The sequence below is a fragment of the Diceros bicornis genome, chromosome 20 (assembly GCF_020826845.1).
Source record: "Diceros bicornis minor isolate mBicDic1 chromosome 20, mDicBic1.mat.cur, whole genome shotgun sequence".
NCBI classification, from domain to species: Eukaryota; Metazoa; Chordata; class Mammalia; order Perissodactyla; family Rhinocerotidae; genus Diceros; species Diceros bicornis.
The window spans coordinates 16,973,671-17,001,363 of NC_080759.1; the positions used below are offsets into that span (position 1 = coordinate 16,973,671).

The window sequence follows — 27,693 nt, forward strand, 5'->3', positions numbered from 1 at the left end:
TCCACCATCCCAAAGATAACCTTTCTGAGGTAATCTTAACATCAGTAGAGGCCATAAAACATTATCTCTATGCAATAAATAGCTCAGGTTTCTAGTTATTCCCAAGAACATTCATCTCACATTACTTACCATCTTGCAGTTAAAAATACTTTTGCTCTTACCTCACACTATAAACAAGACCAGAAAATGAAAGTGATTATTACATTTTGCCTGATATATTTTGGCATTACAGGTAGCATATATATTTGTTATTATAATTTTTAACTATGTTGAAATGTGTATGAAATTTCTCAGGTAAAATAGAGCCTTTGATACAGTATTTGATAGGGATAACGCTGAGTCAGAGGAACAGTTTCTAAAGTATGGCACCTTTTTTCTCCTTTGAGTTCTTTCTCTTAGGTGGTGGGGCCAGAGAGAGGAAGAGGTGGATTTTGTTATTTCAAAGGAAAGCATCAAAGGGAGTAACCCAAGCTGCTCAACAGACAATCAAATGATTTTTTTTTCTAGTCTGTTCATAAATACATGAGGACTGATATTTCACTGTGTTTAAATACAAAATGCACACTCCCATTTTTTTTCCTGTGGATATGTGAGTTCTCACCTATTATCCAAATGCTTATTTAATTACTATTATCTACTAATCCAAATGGAAATCACGAGGTTACAGTAGTACTTTTGGTTCCTATTTTACAAGAGTTATCAATACATTTGTTTGAGAAGCAGGAAGGGCAAATATTCACTCCTTGTGCTAAGCCCACCTTTTATTAGCTAAGTGCCTCCATGACACAGGAAATAGCCAGGGCTTACATAGTGCTGATCACATGCCAAGCGCTATTAGAAATGGTGTTTTCTCTATTTCCTGGAAGAGGAAACTGAGGCATGGAGAGGTTGGGTAACTTGTCTAAGCTCACATGGCTAATAAGGGGGAGTGTCAGGTTTTGAACCCAGACAGCCTAGACTATGTGTTTTTAACCACCATGATATAGTGCCTCTTAATGTTTTTCCCTGAAGATGAGAGAAGGTTAAATTCTCAGGAATAAACATACCCTCCATAGGTAGGCATATGCACAGAACTCAGACACAATTAATAATAGAATGACTTCCTCTCACACAAAGGAAAGAAGCTATCATATAATCAGTAGTCATGCGCTGCATCCAACGTTTTGGTCAACGATGGACTGCGTTATATGACGGTGGTCCCGTAAGATTAGTACCATATAGCCTAGGTGTGTGGCAGGCTGTACTACTAGGTTTGTGTAAGTGCCATAGGAGAGAAGAAATTTTCTTCTACCTTTCTAGGTCCTTCTGGCTGGTCTAAGAAGACAGATTAATAGGAGAAAAACAAACAAAAGTTTAATAACATGTATTCTGGTGAGAAGCCCAAGAAAACCGAGTAACTTGCCTAAATGACTGAAACCTTCACCTTAAATACCTTCCTCAGCTCAAGACAGAAGATGTTGAGGCTGGGGAGAGTCAGGGACTTCAAAGGGAAGGAAGGCAATTCACAGGTAGGTGAAAAGGAGCAAATATTTGGAAAACAAGCATGTGTTTGGCCACACAGAAACAGAAGAACACAAGAGGGGGACCCAACAAATAGGCTTTTCTAGGTTCCTCTCTGTCTACCACCCAGTTCATGTTGTGCTAAGGTGATAGCTGGCTTCCTGAGACAGGTTTTTTTATCTGAATTCTTTTAGGCAGTTAAGGGGGAGGTAACAAGAAAAGCTTTCTGAGTCTTTTGTTTCTTAAAAATAATCAGCCTAAAATAATCTTCATGTAAAAAGACACATTTTGGGGTGGCAAATTTGTTCCCCTTCAGTACATTCTATGATGTTCACACAAAATGAAATCACCCAATGATGCAATGACGCATTTCTCAGAATCTATCCCTGGTGTTAAGCAATGCATGACTGTACTTGCTCTACGCACGCACTGGAGAAAGTGCATTACAAATTTTATACTGTTGAATTAACACACAGCACACACATACACACATCTATTTCTTCAAGCAATAGATGAGGAAACAGAGGCTCAGACAGATTAAATAACTTGTCCAACACTGTCCAATTAGCAAGTGGCAGATTCAAGATGCAAACGCGGGTTTCTCTGTCACCAAAGATCATTATTTTTCTACTACACGTCATGCCTCATCTCCCCAGTCATTCCAACACTTAGTCATTTAATATGCATTTATTGAGCTCCTGCTCTCTGCTAATGCCTTGTTAGACAGTGTCGGAAAAGCACAACATTTAAATTCACAGGATCTAAGTTCAAATCACAGCTGCATCATTAACCAGCGAGTCATTAAGTTTCTCTGTGTTGCAGTTTCATCATCTCTAAATAGAGGGTGACAATAATACGTATTTCATAGAAGTGTTATAGGAGCAAATACAGTCGAGGATGTAAATCTTTTGGTAAATAGTACAGCACTATGCAAGTGTTATTTTTATGATGATGACTAAAGTAAATGGTATGTAGCCCCTCAACCTCAAATAGCTGGGGAGGGGCAGTTGATAAGGGGAGAACTGTTTCTAAAGCCAGTGGCAATACCCCAAGATAATGTTTTATTGAGGCCCTGAATAAGATATTTGAAATTGCAGGAGCAAGAATGGGAGGCATTTTAGACATTGATTAGTACATGTGGAGCTTTGAAGAAGAAGAAAGATTTCATGGGCGGAAATAGATGGGGCTCAGATAAAACTTTGTCTGTAAAATGTGCTCCAGATAGTGAGAACAGTGCAAGCAGAAGTATCTTTGGAGGGGCCAGAGGTGGAGAAGGGAGCTGGGACCAGATTTTAAAGTAACTTAAATGCCATGATAAAGAATTTTAATCTCTTTTTGTAGGCAAGGAAGTAACATAATCACGTTTCCCATCGCTCCAAGTTATCTCCCCTCCCCTTCTTTCCTTACATCTCTCCTTCCCTTCCTCTCTTCCCTTCCTTCTTCCTTCCATTCAACTACACAGAAAATTCCCCAGCAGTGTAGAGAGTGGTATAGCGCAGTAGGGCATGTGGGCAGGGATGCCACCTAGGAAGCTGTGTGATAATTCAACTGAGAACAGCTTTGGCTCTGAATGCCCTCCCTCCCAAGTGAGCACAGAGTACATACAGGAGTATGACCTGAGCTCAGTGCTGTGCAGGTGGAATCAGGAATGTTAAAGCTGGAAGGAGCCTTGGGGATCAGCAAATCTGATGTTTCTAACTTGACAACACATCGAATCACCTGGACAGCTCTTTAAAAACACAGATTCATGGGTCCAACCCCAAATCTGCAGACACAGAGTATCCAAAAGGAGCCCTAAGGATCTGCATTTTTAAAAGTCTTTCCAAAGTGGTGTGCAGACCAGTAATTGAGAATGACCGGTAGTCAATCTCTTTATTTTATTGAGAAAATAACTAGATTCCAGAGAAGTCAAGAGGCTTACCAAAGTCACAACAAGTTATCAGAGTCAGAACTCAAACTAGAAGCTCCTAATTCCCAATTCAGTAATATAGCCCAGCATCAGTTCTTATCTTTCTGTTATAAAGAAATGCATTCGTTTTTCTCAAATACTCCTTAAAGTATGAAATGGGAACCCCTTTGTCTTACAAAGCTGATCTGTAATGTACTTAAATATGTTTAACCACATGGTTGGTTGTTTGCTCTATCTTCCCCCAAGTATTCTTAAACATTTACCAAACACTCAAGGCATTACGATGTGATTAGGGTAATTAACAAGTTTACCAAAGTGAAGGACCCTTACTATAATCCTTTTCCAATTTTTGTCATGCTGTTATTTCTAGACCTGTAAACACATCCATTCATTTCAGCAAAATGTCACATTCTACGCAAGGGTTTTGAACATTGTGTCCAAAACAGCCAGATAATATCTCTGAGTTCTAATAGGGGACATTAAAATAAGAATTTGTCTTTGTTTCAAGCTTTATGAAATTAAAACTAATCCAATTGTTCAATTCTCCATTTAAATCTTTAGTCCAAAGATCAGAGGATTTTGGTTTGAGTCATAACTCAGTCATTTAAAACATTGAGACTGGGTAAACCATTGCCTTCCTCTTTGAGCCTCAGTTTCCTTTTTGGCAAATGAGAATAAGAATCACCTGCCCCCACTGCCTCTTGCCCAAGGTCACTATGTGAATTCTGTTGAACAATGGCTATGAAAGGGCGTTAGAAACAGCGTGGGACTATGTGAGATGCACAAGAGGAAAAGACCTTTGGGAGAAATTCTTTTGTTTCCCCAGGACAGGTTATCATAGTCCATCTCATCAGAGGGGCACAGATGGAGCTTATGGACAAGGCAAATGGCTAAGGCACCCGTGGTGCCCTGAGAGATTATTTCCATGCAGCCTGAGGGCCAAATACGTTAGTGGGATTAGTGGCAAACATGGTATTCTAACTCATAATTACATTGCAAGTTTAAAGAACAGCTGTGTATGAAGAAACCAAGAACAAAATAAGCATAAATGTGGTTTGGATTTTTTTTCCCCTCTTGTCAAATTAAATTTCTAGTTCTAAATTTTACAGAAAAAGAAAAAGAAGGGTAAAAAGTCACATTTTAAGATTTTTTAAAGTTCTAAAGGTAGGAAAAAAGTAAAAAAGATACACGGAATGAATGCACATAAAAACTCTGATTTGGATTTCATGAAGTATAGGCATCTTTAGGCCTATTTTCAAAGCGTGGTCAAATTTAAATTTTAAAGATCAGAAAAGTATGTAATCATGTTTGGGGTTTTTTTTCCAACTTAAGTTTAAAAAATTGACGTCTGTTCTTTTTTAGACTCTCTTAGTAGCTTAATGTATGAAGAAAAATAATTTATTTTACAAGATGTACTTTCTGTAGACATAAGCACATTTCAAATTAAATTATCCACCAGTGGTACTCGTTTTGTATAGACAGGCTGGAGATTAAGGTTCTATTTACATGTTTACACTATGAGGTACAATGTAGTACTAAATGTTTTACAGGCCTGGAATCAGAACAATTACAGTTCCTATTAGGAAATACTATATCTGAGGATTCTGGCATGACCATCTATAGCCAGTTAGAGAAATCTTTGCTGGATTGAAAGGCTGTCCCGTTACAGATGGCCTTGTTTACACTGTGCTTAGAGCTCCATGTACCATTTTGGACTCCTCATTAAAAAAGCATAAGTCATTTTTTAAAAGGAGTATAAATAGGAAATAATCCAAAAATGGGAGCCAAGATTATACTGAATACAATCTATGAAATAGAAAAAAGAAAGACAAAATACACATAATCGAATATCAGAATCCATCCAGAAAATAGGTGAGTTGGCACAAATGGATGATTATATCCAAATATTTGAGATACATCATTGCATAAAAATGAAAGGAATTTTAATGACTAAAGAAATAAAACGACTTTTTTTGAAAACAGTTAATGTCAAAGCAGAGGAGGTCAGCAGTGACATTGCTTTGCAACTTGAGATGATTAGAGAAGCGAGTCAAACGTATTTAGAAAACAGCCATGATTTCTTCTTAGCTATCGACTTGGCAAGTCAATAAGATTTGTGAACAATTTCACTATGAATTTGATTGCCTTAGGGAAAAAAGTCCGATTTAAATTTAGAAGCAGAGACTCAATGCAACTACTACAGTCCTTGTGTGTTCTCACTGAGCATTTCCTCCCGGTGGTGTCTGGTGATAGCAGGTGGTTTGATGAGTATTTGTGGAATGGATAGACTTGTTTCTGTGACTTACTCTGTTACCTTCAGGATGTATTGATCATTTGGGTTTGATCTTTAAGGTGACAAAGAAATGTTTCTCATATCAAAAATACATTGAAGCTCGGTGAAGGGAAGCACAAACTGGACCCCACTCCAATATTTCAGAGGCTGTATGGCCAAGAGAATGCCCAGGTAACTTCATTCTCCATCTTCTAGAGAAGTACCTAGACAAGCATTTAGTCTCTCTCTGAGTTCAGAACAGAAAGGGCCTTAGGCATCTAATTTACCCTACAACATTCCCAATCTGAAGAACTAACTCAGCTCTGATTCCATTGCAAATGAGCTAGAGAACAGGGGAGAGTGGTTCTATTCTAGATTTGGGTAAGCTATGAAATATTTCTAGAATTTGTCGTAGACTCTGGCCCGTACTCCTAGAAATGTACACTCAGAATGTCATCTTGGTCTGGAATCTGATTCTAAATAAGGCAAACTTAGTTTGATCTGGTACTTCTGAGACCTCATCATCACAAGTGAAACATAGATCCAAATTCCTGAGGGAAGGTGATTCCTGTATCTCTTCTCTGATCCAGAGACAAATTCATGCGTCAGCTTCATGTTTGAGCTGATCCTCTCTAGCTTTTCTGATTGTCATCAAGGCAGAACAACACTGGACTGGCTTTTGCTCTTTACAGAACAACATAACTGTGTGATGATTATAGATTTATTCTCTAATGCTTTTTAAGCACTTGGATGATAAGAAATGTCTTAAGGAAAATATGTATAACCAAGGAGGATTGAGGGGGTGGATAAAAACTAAACCAAGTGTGAAATTGGCAGAATTAAAGAGACAGTGGGTTTCACTTGGGCCTCTCGGGGGCACATCTATGTAGAGAGAGAGAGAATATATATTTTATACATACATTAATAATGTAATATATATAAAAATTTATATATACACATGTATTTCAGTCTAGAGGTAGCTTGAATGTGAAATGTTTGACAGTGCAATATACCTTCAGTTCTGCCAATTTAGTTTGGTGTAATGTAGTGCATTAGGTGTTATTGTGCTAACAAATAAATCGCCAAAATTGTCTTAAGAAAATAAGTTTATTTTTCATCAGGTAACTGTCTAGGGTGGTGTTCAGGAGGGCAGGGCAGCTCTCCTCCTTGTTCTCAATTCAGGGACCACGATCCTCTCATTTTGTGTTTCCACCATCCTTTGTGGCTTCAGCACCTTTGACACCCAGCTGGCAGAGGGAGAAAGAGCACAGAGACAAACCTATGGGAGGAGTCATAGCCAGTCCTGAACGTGGCATGCAGCATTTCTGCTCCCATCCGGTTATGCGGCCAAATCTAATTGCAAGAGAAGCGTAGAAAAGAGGACTTCTTATATGCTCAGGAACAGGCAGAGAATGGAGTTGAGCAGGCAGCAAACAGAATTTACCACATTCACAGTGAATTGTATGCTTTTCCAAGATCTTTTTGTCTTTAGTCAGTATTATACGGAAAACTATGTATTTCAAGGAAACATGAAAAATATCTTTATTCTTCAAAATCATTGTTGAAGTAGATCCCACAACCTCTTCGGCAGCCCATCCCAATGTCTTAAAACCTTTGAAGGATAATTTGTGACCATATGTAATTCACTCAATATGAGAAACCACAAGGGAAAGCTAATCTCAACGTGCCCACAACACAACGAGACTTATGCTGTTTGGTGTGAGTGTTTACGTCTTCATTTTTATTCTCCGGGATTTATTTTTAAAGAATTGCAGAAGAGAGTGATTGCTTATGACCATCATAGGATAATTTTCTTATAATTACTTCACCCCGGATTGAAGAAATGGCATCTAATCCAGGCCACACAGCTCTCTGAAGCCCTTCTCTGTTCTCTTCCTCTCCCATTAAAGTGGAAAAACCCATCTGTTTGGATCATTGAGGTTGGAAACAGTAATATCACTTCTCCAAAATAGATTTAATAGCAGGGCTGCTGAATTGTTTCCTGACCTGTTTGAGGGAGAGTCCAGACCCAGAGAAAAACATGGTGTATGAGTTTTCACATCCATTAGTGGAAAAGAATCAGATTTAGGTTATATTTTTAAAGGCAATTTTAGTAGAACTACCAGAGTTTTCGTTTTCAGTTATAATCTTGCCTCAACATTTAATCTAGTTAAAATATAATATTTTAAATGGTAAGTATTTTTACAAAGGATTCATAATTTAACACTTCTTATTCATTTGATTAAGTCATTTGGAAATTAATTCTTAATAAGTCTAAATACATGAATAGCCAGGAATGAGACTGAGAACCACATTTTAAAAACCCACTCCTCAAAAAGAAAATCATAATCTCTGTGGAGACAGGTATGTCTTAAAGTGCATCCCTCTTCAGACCTTCAAAGTGGTTCTAATATCCTACCTGGTAGAATCATTCCCCACTCCTCAAGCGTGAAGTGATAAACACTGATCTGGATGAATAAGCATGCAAATAGCAAGAAAAATTCTGGAAAATATGAGTAAGCTTTGGAAATTTGGGCTATTGAACAAATAAAGAGGAAAAAAAATGAAGAAAAAATTAACATCTAATAATAATTCACCTTTTAGGAAAAAATATGGTACTGCATTTCCATTTTCAGCCATCCCATTGTTTTTCCTGTCCTTTCCTGCTCTGTCATTGCCTCAAATGCAGATTTACTGTGAAACTAATGAAGATCAAGCTCAGAGCCCCTGGCTGGCCTGGGCCCTCTCCAAGTTCTAGGAGGGACAGCTGCTAGCAGCTCCGCATAGTTATAGGTTCTGTACAATTTGCAAAAGTCAGTATTTTTTTAATGTTATTTTTCTCAAAGCCAACTCTCAAAATTGTATAACCTTCATGTGCTACAAAACCTAGATCCCACCCCTGGTTCCATGGCTGATTTGTGGTCAGGCAGAAAGATATTCAAAGTAACCTCTATTAAAATGCCTTTAACACCCCAGCCTTCTAAGTGCCTTTTCAGATCATTTCTTCAAATAAACGAATCAATCTCATTAGTTGATAGGATTCTTTCTTTAAAAAAGTGACTGATTTCTGGCCAAAACAAAAAATAATAATAAAGTTCATTTGAAGTAGAGTCATACAGGTAACTATGGTAAATAATAACCAGGATCTAGTAAGTAGTGCTGCATCAGAAGATATTAATGCATTCTTAATACACATATTTATTGAGCAACTACTATGTGCAGACACTATTCTCAGTGGTGGCAATACATTAATGAACAAAGTAGATAAAACTCTCTGCACTTGTAGAGCTTGCATTCTGATGAGGAGAGTAAGATAAAATAAGTAAATAAAGTTTATCAGAGGCTGGTGAATGCTGTGAGGAAAAATAAAAAGGAAAGGAAGCTAGAGTAGGCTAGGAGGATAGGGTGATAATTTTATTTATTTTATTTTTTGAATGACTTTTTTGTCTGGCTTTATTGAGATGTAATTGACATAAAACATTGTGTAAGTTTAAGGTATGCAACATAGTGATTTTATATATGTATATATTGCAAAATAATTGATTACCACGATATGGTTAATTAACACATCCATCATCTCATGTAGTGACAACATTTTTTGTGTGTAGGCAGAACATTTAAAATTTACTCTCTTGACAACTTTCAAAGATACAGTACAGTATTGTTGACTGTAGTCACCATGCTGTACATTAGATTTTTGAATGATTCATCTTATAACTGGAATTTTGTACCCTTTAACCCCCTTCACCCATTTTCTCCACACCCCAGCCCCCAACCCCTGGCAACCACCTATCTGTTCTCTGTATCTATGAGTTTGGATTTTTTTAGATTCAATATATAAGTGAGATCACACAGTGTTTGTCTTTCTCTTTCTCACTTATGTCACTCAGCATAATGCCCTCAGGGTTATCCATGTTGTCACAAAAGGCAAGATTTCCTTCTTTTTTATAGCTGAATAATACTCCATGTGTGTGTGTATATATATGTATAGAGAGAGAGAGAGAAAGAGAGAGATAATATATATATGCAGCACATCTTCTGTATCCATTCATCAGTCAGTGGACACTTAGGTTGTTTGCATGTCTTGGCTGTTGTAAATAATGCTGCAGTGAATATGGGGGTGCAGATACCTCTTCAGGATAGGGATTTCAGTTTCTTCGGATATATACCTAGAAGTGAGATTGCTGGATCTTAATAGTAATTCTATTTTTAATTTCTTGAGGAACCTCCATACTATTTTCCCTAGTGGCTGTATCAATTTACATTCCCACCAACAGTGTAGAATGGTTCTTCTCGTTAGGAGGCTAGAAAAGGCTAGATTAGAGTGACAATTTTAAATAGAGTAGCCTGGGAATATCTCACTGTGAAGGTGACATTGAGCTGATATCTGAGTCAAGAATATTCTAGGCAGGGGGAACTACAAGTTCAAAGGCCCTGAGAAGGGAGCACACAGGCTTGTTTAAAAAACAGCCCTGGGGCTAAGAGGCTGAGGCAGAGTGAGCGAGAGGGAGAGAGGTGCAGGATGAGATAGGAGAGGCCTCAGGGGCTCAAATCACGGGGCCGCGGGCCTTAAGTCACTGTTGAGGACATAGCATTTACTCTGAATAAATTAGGAAGCTGTTGGAGGATGGTGAGCAGGGGCCCACGGGGATCTGATTTACATTTTAGCAGGATCGCTGCCTGCAATATGAAGAATAAACTTATGGGTGGGGAGAAATGGGGGCACATCATTAAATACCAGTGTTCCAGTGTGGGCTCATCAAAGCAATTTTAGTTGTTGTGTATCACAAATATATAAATACATAAAAATAGAAAGAATAAATACAGAAACACTTCCAACACCACCTGTTAACATGATGCTGTTTCTCTTTTGGGCTTTAGCTGGATGAAGGCAAGTTTTGAGGAAAACTGCATTTTGGAAATATAACAGCTCAGAAGTGGTCTGAGAGAGCAAATGGTCGGCAATAACCTGTTGCATGTAGCACAAAGAAAATAAAGCCGAGCGAATCCTCAGGGGGCTGCATCTGACATTCAGGTCCAGCCCCTCGGGGAGACATATGCTTTACCACTCTTCCTGTGTGTACTCTTAGCTCAAGATCAACAAATGAAAACAGGACGTAAGGGAAAGAATACAAGTTTGCTTGTTTTGTTCTCGTTTGCAGTGAAGCCTGGATGAAAATTTCAATAAATTAAGGGCTACCAGCAACTGCAAAAATAGACACTTTCCATTGTCAGCATATATCCATGTTGAGTATATATGTATGCCTCTGACTATTGGTATTACTAGAGAATTGCTGCAGATACAAACCTCACTCTGCTGTTGCAGCCTTTGCCTCTCCAACTCCCAACACCGCAGTCCCACATTAGGACCCAGCTGAGATCCTTTCTTAAGCAGAACTGGAAATTAAGAAAAATTTCCTTTAAAGTAATCATTAAAAAGTAACCTATACAGCTCAAGTAAACCAATTCTTGGTTTGGGTTTTTTTACATTTTAAATCTAACAAACATTTTTCAGAAAAAATGGCCTTTTACTACCTCATTTGGCAAAAACCTATGAAGCAAGTCCAGCTTGTCCCTTCTGGCTTCCAGTGCAAACATCAAACTCACATCACCATTTTCATCTTGAATCTCTTTATTGCCCTGTGGAAGTTCGGAGTGTCATTGACAAGTCAGAAACAAATGTGTGTTTCCAGAGATCACCTGATATTTTTACTCATAAGTAAGCATACACCTTTCACCTTTGTGCCAGGCTTTTGTTTATAAAAACCATCCTTGAAAACAAAGGGTAAAATGTTTCTGTTCAGAAATGCCAGTCCTCCGTGCAAATATCCGTATTACGCAAGTGAACATGCATACCATCACTTATCTGTATAATCCACTTAAGTGGCTGAATATCACACCCTCTCAGGGGTTCCTACTTAAGTTTGAGATGCAGTTTTTTGATTGGGAAAGATTGCCGTTCGTGCGTATCACTATAAGGTGCTATTTTCTACAGTCTCATCTATATAGATAATCTGAGCAAAGTAAATATTAAAATGGAGAATTTTGAGAAGCAGTTATTTTCTTTACTCCAGAAAAGCTATTGGACCTGCAGGGAAATCTTGAATGAGAAATATCCGTCACTGGCGTTAATTAGAAACAGGTTTCATAGCCTTGTGGTATTGATAACAATGGGTAAAATATTTGCTATAAAGAAAAAAAAATCTTCTTCAGTAATTATCCAACCCCAGTTACACCTCCATTAAGCTCCCTGGCGAACCATCCTCCTCCCCGAGTGAACGGCTAAGCATCAAAATGGATTCCATTGTACAGCCAGCTGCATGGGCTACAGTATACATGGGAGAGTCGGGCATAGGAAAATAAAACAACGATGTAATTGTGACTCAGGGTCCCCCAATGTACACCCAGTGGCTGGAGACCTGAGGTCTGAAGGACTGTTTCTGCTCATTATATTCAGCTGGAGCCCCACCCAGGCTGTTGGGACCTCCATGCCTTGCACAGTTCCTAGCAGGAAATTGTTCTTTCTCTTCAGTGAGGAATATCTAGAGAAAAATCAACAGTCTCCACCCTCTGCCCATATGTTATCACACTGGAATTGTGGAGTGGGGTGGAGACTTAAAAGCAGCTAAAGTTGTTAGAGCAATCTGGCTATAGCTTCTGTCACCTCATTGATTGGCAAGTTGATTCAGGTGATTTGATTGCCAAGTTGATTCAGGTGATTTGGCTGACCAGCCCTCAGTTCTCTTTCTCTCTCAACTCTCCCTTGAGGTTCTTCTCAAAAGAGTGTGCTCAGGCACAAAGAATGACCTAGATGGAAAGTCCCTCTCAAAGGTAAAGAGCAATAACAATAAAAATAACAGTAGCTGCTAAATATTGAGAATGTACTAGCATCTAGGTAGTGTGATAAATGCTTTTCAAACATTTTCTCTCCTCATCTTTTAGCAGCCCTAGAGCTAGCTACTGTAATTGTCCTGAACAGGAAATGGAGGCTTAGAAGTGTACACTAACTTGCCCAAGAGCGTGCAACTACAAAGTGGCAGAACCAAGATTTGAAATTTAACCCATGTTTTTTAACTCCCAAGTGAATGTCTTAATGGGAACATTTTTGGTATCTCCCCACTTTCCAACAGGGAGCAATAGATCTTTATTGTCAACATGCCATTGTTGTTAATACACAGTGACAGAGGCAGCTCTCTGATGGTCTTGGCATTAGTGGAGACTTCCAGGGTTCTCAACAGCATGCCAGCATTCAGCAGCTGCTACGTTCTCTCCAGGGTCTTCTCTGTGGGAGCTCTGCACGGATGCTTTGGTAATGGGACATCTGTTGTTAGGGGCTCCCAGCAGCTGCTCAACTGGAGTCCTCGTGTGTCTCACCTCCTTCAGGATCCACGTTGGGGGCCAGTGTTGAATGTAAGGTCCTGAGGGCCAGGCTAGATGAGATGAGCTATTTACCCAGAACAATAGCAGGGCCATGGCTCAGAGGAGAGCCCATAGCACGGTCAAGAGGAGATGCAAAATGTTGAAACTGGTGAAGCCGGGTCTAGCATCAGGCCAAAAGGGTAAGAAATGATCCTAAGCAGACGAGTAATTACAAGGTCAGTAGACACAAAGTGTGGGAGCAGTGGACGAAGCTGAAGGGAAGATGGATCAGGACAAGTTGTCCATTAATTTCACTGACTTGGAAGAGTGGCAAGAGCTGGGGAGCACTTTTGCTGGGTGGTCAGTTTGTCTGTTTGGTTTTTGTTGGGGGTGGATTCCGTAGAAATGGATGGGCCTGTGGAGTGAGTGGTCCGGAGTAGTACTAGGTCCACACAGCTTTCAACAGTTGTGATTGCAATAGGTCAGCTGGCCTTTACTCTTACTGCCCCCTCAGAGGGGGCCATCCACAGCTGCATCATTGCTTCTCCACAAATGCCTTCTGGGTAAAAGACAGCCCTGTTAGGGAATGTGTGCATCACTGAACTGCATTAAGGATAGCAAACATGTGGAATAATAGAGCATCTCACTTTGTTTCATTTGCTAAGACTTTCCACAGACCCACCCACCCTCCTTATTCCAAATGAACTCTCAAACTCTATAAAGAAACCCATCAAATGGGTTACAGCAGATTACTGCTGTGTTAAAGACTGGAAAAATAGAGGATTTGGCAAATTCCAAAATTTGGGGTCATATAAAGACCTAGTCCCAGAATTAGCCTTGGCGTGCCTGATCTATGAGTTGACCAGAATGTTACTTTCAAAGAGTTAACGTTTGAAGTTCCATCCAGGTGAGGAAGCTAAGAGCGGTTCTTCTATTTTTGTAATGGTTAACAGGAGGCTTTGCAATAGAGACATAAACACAGGGGCCATTCTCCCGGGCTCTGGAATCAGACAGCTTGAGTTTAAAACCCACTTACAAACTGTGTGGCCTTTAACACATTACTTAATGTAGAGTCACTTCTTTATGACTCAGATTCCTCATTGGTCAAGAGGAAAATATAGTGCCTGTTTCAAAGGGTTAGTGTAGGGAGTCAATGAGATAATGTACGTAAAGCACAGAGCATGATATCTGGCACATGGATGGTGCTCCAAAAGTTTTATTATCATATTGTTATTTTTATCACCATCTTCATTATACTCAGACATTATTACTCTCCCCTATTCGTTAGTTACTTTCCCAAGCTTCTGCTAACCTTGTACTTGGGCTCCATCTAATCGGCAGTGAGTCCAAAGAGTATTCATGATATCAAAGGGTTTGCTGAAGAATGTGTTAAAAGTTCACAACTGATCTCTTTGGTCCCAGCATCTAAGGTTAGGATTACCCCTCATCACCTTCTTGTTTTATAAATAATACCATGGCATGGACTATTTATCAAGTTATGTTTCAAAAATAAGTAGCTTATTTGAAGCCATCTATATTTTCAGCCTAAATTCACTCTCAGTAGATTTATTGCCCACTGAGTAAAGACGTGCTGCCTTCATTTGTCCCAAACCTACAAGGGAAGTTCCTTAATTCTAATATTTGAACAAAAGAGACTTTTGTTGTTGTTTTCTTTAAGAGTAAATATCTAATAAAACATCAGTGACCATTTTTAGATCATTCTCAGTCTGTTTGTAAAGCTAATACTAGGGCCGGCCCCGTGGCTTGGCGGTTAGTTGCTCACACTCTGCTGCTGGCGGCCCGGGTTTGGATCCCGGGCGCGCACCAATGCACCGCTTCTCTGGCCATGCTGAGGCCGCGTCCCACATACAGCAACTAGAAGGACGTGCAGCTGTGACATACAACTATCTACTGGGGCTTTGGGGGGAAAATAAATAAAATTCAAATAAATAAATAAATAAAGCTAATACTAATATTTCTTAGATTACTATAATGTTATCAATGTTTAGTAATCACTCCCTATAGATTGTGAGGTTTTATTTTTTGGATGATATTTGAGAGGTTGTTTTCATGAGTCATTTAAGAAATTGATAGTTTGGGCCTTTAAGTTTATTTACAATAGATTTTCCTTAAGAAAATGATCTCCATCTAGTGGACAAATTGTTATATTACAACCTACGAGGAAAAATATCAAAGCCCCTAGAATATCCCATATCAAACATTTTATGGCCTATTAATAAATTTTTGGTTTTAATAGGTAATATTATTGCAAAAAATGTTAAATATTTTAAGATACTTAGCAGTATGTGTTCCAAAACTTATAGTGGAGAATTTCTTTAAGTTAAGACTTGCTTAATTTAATTAGAAAAATTATAATAATAAAAAATACAAATTACTGATTTGGGGGGTTATATTGATATTTATTCAATGTAACTGAGAAAAACTAAACCCAAAATTACACTCCTATATCTCCTATATTTCTGTTTATGCATGGCAAGGAAAGGATAGTTATATTTTATTTTTTAAAACCATAAGAACATCTTGATATTGAAGAGAAATCAACATATTTTTGTTAATGTGTTCACATTAGGTCCTCCTCATGCTGAAGAGCTGTTATGACTGTTTTTCTTAGAGTAGAAATCTCCCCTGTCTTCTCCCTAGCAGAAGTCTTTAATGTCTTTCAGCTGCATACTGAATGCCTTCAAAAGCCTTCTTTAAATACTGCTCTGCTATGAAGACTTCTCAGCTATCCCAGCCTGGAATAATCTCATCTCCTTTATTTTTGAATCTCAGTGTGTTCATAGTAGGTACCTGATATATGCTTATTTAATTAAGCGTATCCAAGAAGAGATCCAGAGATCCCAAATATGTCTCTTTAATGATTAGAGATCCCTTCCTCTTCTGGACTTTCTCAGCATTGATTGCCAGAAGTCCCACATACATGAAGTGCCTGTCCGGGTGAAACAGATGTCCCCTGTTTGGGTGTCATAGTTGCTAACGTACACTTGCAGTTTACATAATTATGCATTGGAGCTGGAACAACTTTAGAAACAGTAGATGATTAAATCCAGTTAGCTCAATAACTTTGGTTAATTAACTTTTCTGGGAGCTGGTATCCTTGTCTAAAACGAGTCTATTCAACTAGATAATCTCTCATTGTCTTTTAAGGACCAAATAAATACATCTGTAAAGTGACACAATTCTAAGAAAATTTTAAATTGGAAAACATGTTTATGACTGGCCAAGCTAGATTAGGAGTTTTTCCTGCTTTTTTACTAGATGGATTAATTTGGAGTCATTGTTTTCATTTGGTCATAGACTCATAAGTGATTCATGAAACATCAAGCCTCTTCTTGGTCCTTCTACTTTGGCATCCAACCTTTGGCTTATGACACTATTTATTTATTATTTTTTTTGATGAGGAAGATTGGCCCTGAGCTAACATCTATTGCTTAATCGTCCTCTTTTTCCTTGAGGAGGATTGTCCCTGAGCTCTGTGCCAATCTTCCTCCATCCTGTATATGGGACACCACCACAGCATGGCTCAATGAGCAGTGCATAGGTCCTCGCCCAGGATCTGAACCTGTGAACCCCTGGCCGCTGAAGCAGAGTGGGCGAACTCAACCACTATGCCACCAGGCCAGCCCCTATAACACTATTTATTAATAACTTCAATAGACAAAGTAAAAAAATGTTTTAAAATTAGTTATTTAATAGTTTGGATAAAGGCTCTAATGGGGAAAATGTTGATAACAACTAAACTTGAATTCATTTGTTTATTTATTCATTGAACAGTTTTTTAAACCACATACTTACTGGGCTGTCCTGAGCTATCACCCTCCTCTCGTAAGAATACACAAGAGTTGCCTTTATTTTAATACTGGTTCATGTTTGACTAGAAAAACTCTTTGTGGAAAGTTCATCTAGAATATAAGGACTGTGATGTTAAGATGTTACGTGGTTCTTTTTTTCCCCAACTCTAAAATCTGTATTGCCGAGCACAATGCCTTTCATTCATTCAGTCATTCATTAAACCACTTAGTAAAGGTTTCTGAAGTGACGTGTGAAGTGCTAACAACACCCTGTCTCCATTCTCAGAGAGCTCACAGTCTAGGAATGGAGACCAAGTAGTAAACATTTTTAATTCATTGTAAATGCTGTCCATAGGGAGTGGGAAAGTGTCTTGGGAGCACAGAGAAAGGGCATCTCTTAAGCTCTGGGGTATTAGGGCAGCCTTGCAGGTGAGGGCTAAATCCTCAAGGATGGATAACAATTAGGCAGGGAATAGGAGGGTTCAGTAATTAGGAGAGCAGAAGGTTAAGTAGTGATAGCCTGAGATAAGGAGATGGTAGTTGAATATGAGTGGAGCATGAAGTGCCTGATGGAAGAGGGTTGCATGTTGAAGTTGGGAAAATGGTTAAATGTAATTGAGAATGGATTGTTAAGACTTTATCAGTCTAGGTAAGAAATTTGGGCTTTATCCTGAGGACAGTAGTGAGCTACTGAAAGGTTTTAAACTGACAAATGGTGTAGTCAGATTTATGTCTTAAGAAGAATCACTCTTGGTACAGGGTGGAAAATGGATTCAAGAGACTAATTTAAAGACTGTTATAATAATGTAGGTGAGAGTTGATATATATAAACTTAATATATATATAACCTTAATATATTGCCACTGGGGATGGAGGGAAGTGGATACAACAGAAATTAGTGATTGGATAGGTGTTGGCCAGAGGGAGAGATGCTCAGGTTTGGGGAAGTGATGGTATTAGGCATATAAAGGGCACTTGTTGAATTGAACCTAAATATCTAGTGAATTACTATGTGTTTTTTGTTCTTTTCCTAAAAGTAATTCTGTCCTTAGGAGAACTATTCTTTGCAGAATGGTTTATTTTTAACTGAAGTTGAGTTTAGAGAGACCTATGTCTTGTATCTGGTCATTAACAAAAGTACACAAAGACTTAGGAAGACAAGAATATGAAGTCAGTGTGTTTTTTACTTTTGTGTATTTCAATATTATCACTTGTTAACAGCAGGAATCAGCTGTAAATTTTCCCACTTTCGATTCCTAAACTAAAATCTCCATTAATAAAATATCAACGTGCAAGGTCCACAGCAATGTCATTTCTTCTCCTTTGTTACAGTTTTGATGTGGACAATGGCACATCTTCGGGACGGAGTCCCTTGGATCCCATGACCAGCCCAGGATCCGGGCTAATTCTCCAAGCAAACTTTGTCCACAGTCAACGTCGGGAGTCCTTCCTGTATCGATCCGACAGCGATTATGACCTCTCTCCAAAGTCTATGTCTCGAAACTCCTCCATCGCCAGTGATATGTAAGTATAAGGGTGCTCAAAGAGAAGAGGGAGCTGCTAAAGAAAATCAAGTAAATTTATTTGCAGAGTTGATGATGTAATAAAACCAATACATTTATTTAACTGCATCATTCTCTAAGGAAGGTGAGTGAAATTAGGAAGAATGGTGAGTAAAATTATACAAACTGAAGATAAATGGTAGATTTAACTTGAGTACACTGTCACTATTGATGAGAAACATTTATTTTCCCAGAGAATACATTGTCTGGGAAAAGTGAGAATTAAATTTTTAATAGAAACATTTACGCTTAAAGCATTAGCTTATATTCATGTAGGACCTGAGTTTTATTTTAGCAACCCAGCCATGTGAAGATTTTCTAATATTTTGAAAAACTTTAAACTCAGTTTGAAAATCCCTGTGATATTAGAGTGTATAGCATTTTGAATATATCTCAATTGATGTAGGGTACACATGTTAGCACTGGTTTGCCAGATCATTTGAGAGATCTTTTTGGGGTTTTGCCTAAATTAAACCATCTTTGGAATATGAATTGCTGGAGGCAAGCACAGAAAACATTAGACAGACTTGAATATCATTTAAGACATGGAACAGCTTGGAAAATAATTAAAACTGATAAGTAGGTTTGCAGATCATACACTATCATTAGCTCATTTTCTCAGCACATTCCATTCTTGTGTTCACTGTAGGGTTTATTAGGTTTCTAAGTTCTGGAGGCTTCTAAATAGGACCTTATTCTCACTCAATACATGCCCTGTCATTTAGGGTAACTCTACCTCTGTATAGAGTTGGTCACCGCTTTCCTCCTCTGCATTTAGACATTTGTCCAGTAACACTCACCATCCTCTCATGACACCATCTCAAAAACTCAGGACGGGTTGCAATTCATCTCATAAGAATTAGGCTAGATGGAGCCCTGGGGGTCTGGTGTTATTCTGCATATCCTAACAGACCATCAGGGTACCCCAATAGATCTAAATGGGGTTCTAGAAATGAAATTGTGCTTTACTCATTTTCACAACCTATAGTTCTTGGTTGTCATTTTGTTAACAATTGTAAAATAACACAATTCATACTCCATTCTCCCTGAGAATGAGCAACTAAACTGTCATCATTTTGATTCAAATACTGAATTATTAAACTCCTATTGTGTAGCTGTCCCTGTTTGAAGCACTGCAGGAGACACAAGAAAACTATAAGACAGGGTTCTTGATATCAAATAACTAATAATCTTATGGAATGACAGGTCTCACATCAGGTAATTAGTGGAAAAGACCATATGTAAGTCCTAATTGAGTCTTTGTGGACTACAAGTAAAAGCATTTTACCAGCTATCTTTAATTCTGTACAGGTCTATGCCATCTTTCAAAAAATATTTAATCTACCCTTTTTTTCTCTGATTTTTTGGCAGTGAAACTTCTTCAATAAGTTTTATTTCTCCCCATCCTCTTACCCCCACCCCAAAGATCTACATCTCCTCTTTACATTTTTTACCATGTTGTGTTGCCTTAATTAATAGTCTGAAGTCTTCATTCCCATGGACCTCTGAAAATCCATTTAATCCAAGTAATATTTATCAGTCACCCATAAAGCGGAAGGCATGGTACCAGTTACTAGAGGAGATACAAGGTACATTTCATCTCCTAGCTTTCATCATTGCTGTGTTCTCTGTCCCCTCCTCCTCATAGAAGTTTCCTTCACTAACTCCTCTTATCACCCCTTAACAAATTTCCCGAAAGCATAGCCCCTGGGCCTCTGGACTCTGCTTAGAAAACTCTTTTGTGTAAAGGTTCAACTATCAGCTTTCTTCAGATGAGTTACTGTGTATTATCTCTGTCCTTGCAACCTCAGGGAGCTCCAGATCTGCAGCATTCCAGAAATGCTTTCTGGAAATTGGTACTTTCTTATTTAACTGTACCTCACAATCATTAATTAGTACATGTTCATCAGTAATATGTGAGCTCTAGGTCTAGAGCACTTAATTGCCTTCTGGAAATTTATACTTTCTTGTTCAACTGTTACCTCACAGTCATTAATTAGTATATATTCATTATTAATACATTGTATTAATGGTGTTCACTCTTCTTCACCCCATTTCCCAGTGGCCCTATTTCTATGTTGTTTTTATCCTATTTTCTCAGGCTTGAAATTCAAGACATTCATTTATTCCTTTACACATAATGCAAACACTCGTTGAGCAACTGTGGTGTATTCAAAGCTCCCAATCTGCGGATAGTGGGAGGCCTGACATTTTAGACCATTATAATAAAATATGGTGTGCACCATTCTTGAGGCATTTACAAAACTGTGGGAGCAGAGAGGAGAAGGAGAGTTTGCCAGCCAGGGAAAGCCAGGCTAGGGGAGCAACATTTGCATAATGTGAGGCATGGAAAATCATTGCTAAATTACGGAATGACAGTCTGGTGGGTGTCAGTAGGGAAATGTGGCAGGAGAGAAAGAAGGTTCAGATACAGCCTATGGGACATGACAGCCACAGAGGTTTTTAGCTGGGATTTGGCATGATCAAATTCTTGTTTTTACTGCATCCTGATTACTCTGTTGTTGAATGCTTGTAGAGAGTGAAGTGACTACAGGGGAATAGATCATATTGAAATTTGTAGAAACAAAGCAGGCTATAGATGATGGAGGCCCAGGTCAAGGGAGTGGTGGCGGGATGAACAGGTTGGTCCAGATGCAAGAGCCAAGAGGCTTACAGAATGGTGCGTGTATGGGTGTGCATGTGTGTGGGTGTGGGTTGGGGGACAGCCTGTGGGGAAGGAGAATCAAAGAGAATGCTGAAGTTTTGATCCTGAACAAGTAAATGACTGGTGATGTTGACATGAGGAACACGGGATAGAGAGTGGACAACATAATGGCACATAATAGGTAATGGATTTGGCTTTTCCATGGTGAGGATAGAACTCTGGGGGAAACAAGGCAACAGTTCAAGAACAAGGACAGAGAGCAGAAACAGCAGTCCAGAGGATGAGGAGAAATGAGAAGAACCAATTCCCTCCTGTACTTACTAGGTTTTGGATGATGACTGAGGGACGCTTCTTAGTGAGGTCATGGAATTAGAAGCCCAGTGGGTTGAGGAGTGAATTGAAAGCGGAGATATCAGCCAGTGCGGGCATCTCTTTAAAAGGTTGATAAGTTAAAGGGGGAAAGAGAACTAAAGCTGCTTGAGGGAGAATTAGGTTCAGAGGGACATTTCTTTGAATTTAAGCCACTTGAGCTAAGGGGAAGGGGGCGTTAAAGGTGGAGCTGTAGCTGCTGACAAAAATATAATCATGAGCTCAAGTAAAGGGACTAACTTTGGAAAAGTAGTGGAGATAAGTACTGTACTCTTTAGAACAATGAAGGAAAAAACAAGTGAAAAGGGGAAATTTAAATTTGGAGACGGAGGGGTAGAAAGTTTAGAGAATTCACTAATGATCTCTACTTTTTCTTTCAAGTAGGAAGGATAGCCTTCAACAACTAAAGGAGGGAGAGATGGGGCAGCTTGAGAGCAGGGAAAGGCTTCAACAGCCACGCTGCAGATCAAAAACGAGAACAGGAGAGGGGTGAGGAGAAAAATGGCAAAGCCTCAAAGATAATAGTAAATAATGTTGAATTGATGAATGACCCAGGTTGAAAGTCATCCTCTCCAAGTTCGTCAAAGGTGAAACAACTTTGCTTTAGACAGAGGCCAGGCACAAACTCACAGTGAGTGAGTGAACTTTATTTTACATAGTTGTATATTCTATTTTCTAAAATTATAGTAAATTGATTTTCGGAGACCAGTGTGTAGATTGTTTCTTTTATACCCTCTACTCAAGTTAGTAAAAATGAGATATACACGTGCATTTTATGAAAAACCTCTGATATTTCATATTTAAATAGAGCTTTTCTTTCCAAAGCAAACTTACAAGGATGGCCTCATTTTTCCCTGTACCTATTCATAAGTTTCTTCATCTGATTGGACTCACATTAGAATGACAAATTAAATCAGACCATGATGCAACTCTATATATTGTTGAAAATGTTGAGATATTCAGCTTTGAGATATTCAGCTTTCTCATTCCCTCTGGATATTTACATTGGAACAACAGGGTTTTCCTTGGACACTAACTGACTCCTGGAAAGCATTCTTTCTGCCAAGGAGATGAAGTTTCTCTGAGAAGCAAGGTGAATAGAATAAATAATTACTGTTTGAGTCTTCAATCGGATACTACACTTATCTTCTACACATAAAGGGTTATGCTTTCTCCTCATTTGACTTCACAGTAGCCATATGTAAACCTCCATTTTCTTATCTTAGTTCATGATAATGCTGGGAGGATTGTTCAGTGTCTCTAATTCAACTGTACTTTCTAGAGAATGACATTATATATTTTAATCGCTTTTGATGATTTTATATTTATTGTTCTAGTTAAGCTTTCCTATTGAGAAAATTCTTTAGAAATTGCAAATACAAACACTACCAATGAAAGTTTGTGATTATCTATTTGAATGAAATGTCTTGGAAAACCTTTAAATGCTCTTTAAGTTGAAATAGAATTGTTTAATTTACTGAGAAAGTTGGAAGGAAAAGAATTACTTCCTAATAGATAGGATGTCATCATGTTATCTTCTGTAAATAGATACTATTTAAATAGCTGAGACTAATAACAATAGTAATAATAGTCCTAGCATATACTGCATGTGTATGTCACCCTTGACTTTTCCAAGTATTTTCACATCTGCTATCTCATTTGATACTTTTCACAGTTCTATGGATAGGGACATTACTATGCCATTTTACACTTGAGAGATCCAAGTCCTGAGAGCTTAACTTTTTTAAAAATCATTTTTAAAAAACAACAAATATTTTGATCATTTCTAGGAGAACATTATTTTGATAATTCCATTATAAACAAGGTGCAGTGGCTACTGCAGCAAAAACTGCTGAGAAACAGAAGTACCTGTTGACCAAATTCATTTGACCAAGTGAATTACCTGGCACTATGAAAATTTGGTTTTCAGTTACATTTTAATTATAAAATAAGATAAAAGCTCAAACTGGCTAGGGAAGTCATAAAGAAAGTATGCGACCAACTCTTGGAAAATATATCCGAATGTATAGGACTAGGCTAAACTCAGCATCGAAAAAATTAGCTTATATAAGGCCAGAGAGAAATTCCTGGCAGCTTCTACTCAGAAGACTGTCACATCGTTTGTTAAATGTGTCCCCAGTAGCAACTTAATTCTTAAGAATAATAAGAAAGGAAGAAAGGAAAATTTTAAGTATTAGCATGATTACAGTAAAGAAATAAATACATGAAAATTTACTTCAAGAGTAAAAAGTATTTTTTAACAATAAAAACAACTAGATAAACAGAAGGTTGCCCAAGTGCTGTCATGAAGAAACAGGAAGAAAGTTACAATATGGTTAATTACATAGAATGTATGCCAGTTTTTCCCTCTTAAAGTTTTTCAAAATGCATTTAAAATTATTTTGACTTCTGAATAATGGTTACTTCTGTTGTTGCACTTCATCCAATAATATAATGTTGTTAGTATTTGCAAGTACACAGATATGATACACTGGGAAATTAACAGAATTATCAGTGACAAGAAAAATAGAATTTAGTCATAAAACTATGAGTTTATTGAATATAAGCTGCCTGTCAAACCACTTCAGTAAAAAAAGAAATTTCAGTTCACTACATAATGGTCCCTCTAGTCCCCATCTTCTGCTGAATAAACACTAACATCCAGAATGTAAAGATGATCCAAGTAGCTCTTTACTCATACTTATATACTTATACATACAGAGTATGAGGAGGGGAGGGCGTGAACAGGCAATGAAGCGGAGGTGGGTGGACTCAATATACCATAAAAAACTGGGGCACACTACGCAGTCTAGCTAATTAGTCCCTGGCACCGGACAGAAGGATAGGACCTCACTGATCAGGCCTTTGGAGTGCCCCATGTGGGCATTCTCTCAGCTAAGTAGACAATATCCCCCATTCCCTTTCTCAAATTGTTCCCCTTTCTTTAGCAGTTAGCTAAGTCCCTTACCACCTCTTGAGCCTCTAATGTGAGTTTTTGGTCATAGCCATTGCTCACTACTTCTTGTGACTACTGAGTAGAAGGGTAGTGTTGCCTCTAATCCTGAGTTTGAAAAAAGAAGAATGATCACTTATGTCTACTCATCTCTTCTATTACGTTACATTATTCTTCCTTGGTCATACTAGGGTATATCTAAAAATAAAAATAAAAAGGTATGTTGCATTACAAAGGTTCTAGTCCTCACTGGATCTACATAAAAAGTTTGTAGCCCCACCCAGCTGGATTTTAGATTTTATTACACTAAAGTGTATCTGTCTCCTTGCTAAGCTTGATTTGCGTTTGAAAGTCCTCTAGCGTTATCTAAGCACAGAAAAGGACCACGGCGGCCAAATAATTCCTTCCCAAGTTCCTGAGTTTTCCCAACCAAGGGGGTGTTCTCAGCCATCACTCTATGATGTAAGGGAAATGAGACTAAGACCAGGATTCCCAAAACGTACTGAGGTCCTGTGGGGCACCGCAAAGAACTCACATGGGTGCCAGGGGTATTTTAAATTTTCAAGGGAAACACAGAAATATCTGTCAGTCACCTAGGGAATTAATAGCTTGAAATGTTCCCAGTTTCAACTTTAGATCATTCTTCTCCTTTCTCTGCCATCCTATCTTTGCAAAACTGGGTTTTCAATAAGTGCTGTGATAAAAAGCAAGCACTACACAAAAATCAGTGTGGACCAGGCAATGCAGAAGACCACGTCCAATCTGATTCCAAAGTGAGAAGTTGTGCATTACTCAACAGGTGCTAAATCGTTGGGACAAAACCTTATTAAATAGTTTGGACCTAACTACTTAATTGGAACTATTAGTTATTTCTTTTGGCCAATGGGGTGCTGTAAAAAGTTACTGAGATGCTAAGAGCGTCATGAACTGAAAAGGTTGGGAACCTCTAGATTAGGATGTTTATTCATGTCCTTAGGATTGGAGCTAAATCAAATCTCTGTTTGAAGAGAAATTTTAAGAAAAAGAAAAACAACTCAAGATTCAAAGCCGGGAACTTTTTGATGGGCTCTAGAGAGTTTATCCTGTTCTTAATTCTGTTAGGACCCCAGGTAGACAAATCTTTTGTTATTATCAAAAAATGATATTGTTTTGGTAATGAGCCAGATAAACCAGGCTTTTTCTTCCATTCCCTGTGGGTTGGCCACTGTTACTATTATTACTATGGAGTATTGATGCAGACACTAACACCAGCCATTAAATCCCGAGAAGTCTTTTGGCAGAATATTCTAAGGTCATCGGCTGCTAGAATACCTTCTTGCTACCTTTTTTTCTCCTTTTCTTTTTTTAAATTCCATTCTTTGTCCAGTCACTGAGGTTGTCTTATTTCTGACTCAAGAAAACAGGAATTCCATGAATGGCAAAATAATACTTATAAATTAGTTAAATGTGCTTCCTGAATCTTTGAATTAAGGAATTAAAAATACCAGCTGAACACACATTTTATATTTCTAATCTCATACTAAAACAGAAACATAAAAAGGAAGTTCTAATGTTGTGACATTTTGAATGATCATGTTTGTTAATGCCATAGGGTAAAAATAAAGAGTTGATTTTACTGCATTACTACAGTGAGATGGTGTCAACATGTTTGGGTATCATTGCACTGTGCTCCAATCTTTTTTTTTTTTTCTGTGAGGAGATCAGCCCTGTGCTAACATCCGCCAATCCTCCTCTTTTTTTTTTTTTTTTTCTGTTGAGGAAGACGGCCCTGGGCTAACATCTGTGCCCATCTTCCTCCACTTTATATGGGACGCCGCCACAGCACGGCTTGCCAAGCAGTGCGTCGGTGCGCGCCTGGGATCCGAACCAGCGAACCCCGGGCCGCCGCAGCGGAGCGCGCGCACTTAACCGCCTGCGCCACCGGGCTGGCCCTCCAATCTTTTAAAATAACAAATTAATTAAGTCATGTGTTCTAATATCCCTTGATTATCACTGCCAAAGTAATAGATATATCTTGAGGTCTCAGGGGGCATGGAGAGAGAAATATTCGTCATGAAAATTCTTACGGCAGGGGGAAATGGAGAGTGACCAAACATTAGTAATTCATTATTTCTATGATAAGACTACTGCAATTCTATTACATCTTTAGGAGAATTTGCCTAATATTTAGTATACAATTTTCTTTTCTGAATTTCCTTCATACTCAGTCTGCTCCTTAGTGTTTGGATTTTAGTTTTAATTGTGAAAAAAGAAAAAAAAAAGCAGAAAAATAGTCACCTGACTGTTCCACAACATGCATACCTAAAAGAAAAAGGCAGTGGGGAGACAACGATTTAAACTTGTAAATGTTTGATTATGCAGATTTTACCTCAGAGTTAATAGTACTTTACAAAGGGTAACATCTTTTTAAAAAACATGGGGAGAAGGGATAGCTTAGTAATAAAAGTGATTACTCCACAATCCTATGAGATATCACATCCCTGCTAGAGAGCAAACTTGGATTGACCTTGGTCAGGGAAGAGCTGGCTTATTTTTCAGTGTATACAAAGAACACAATTTCTAAGAGCAATTTCTGAGTAAAATAAACTAACTAAAATTAGGAAATTTTGAAAACCATCTTCAACGAACAAAGCTAGCACAGAAACCTATATAGTGCTCTCAGTGCAATGTGGGCCTAGATGAATGAATCATGTTGAAAATTATTGGCTCTTCCCGCCTCTTGACTTGTAAGGGGCAAATGGCCATTACAAAAGAGGTTCTAGTTCTGTCAATTGTAGATACTGTGCCTGGTGGCTCTCACTTGCTCTCTTATCCCAACACACTTTCCTCTATGTATTAAAGAACTCTAAAATCAAAACCATGCTCCAGTATATTATAAAATAAAAATTTTCTGAACTTTAAATCTTGATTGTAGGTGGTGGGAATGGGGCAGATGGTGACAGGCTGGGAGAAATAAGGAAATTGATTTCTAATGGAAGTAACCGATCTATGTCTTCCTCTACATTATAAATAAAGGAGTGTGTTAATTGGCTGCATTTTTGAATGAGTGTCATGCTTTACTAATTCAGCAAATACTGATAGCACCTACTCCATGACAGGGTATAATCTGAAGATGATGTAGACCCATGAAAACAAGACAAAAATTTTGTTTGGATCATGTATTCTCGTCATTTTTTAAAAAATTCTATATAGAAAAGAAGACTTACCTAGTCAATATTGAGATTCCTATATAAATCCTTGTTTTCATTTACACATCAATCACTTTAAATATTTATTTTGCTTGTCGGTCTTA

At 38.2% G+C, this 27,693-nt stretch overlaps 1 protein-coding gene across 2 annotated transcripts in view; it reads left to right on the forward strand.

Moving 5' to 3' along the window:
* PDE4D (phosphodiesterase 4D) overlaps nucleotides 1-27,693 on the forward strand; it is a 328,823-nt gene that overhangs the window by 98,482 nt on the left and 202,648 nt on the right. For both annotated transcript variants that reach the window (XM_058564039.1, XM_058564040.1), the window contains exon 2: nucleotides 18,185-18,376. In XM_058564039.1, the coding sequence (XP_058420022.1) occupies nucleotides 18,185-18,376 (192 nt within the window). The remainder of the gene's footprint in view (nucleotides 1-18,184; nucleotides 18,377-27,693) is intronic.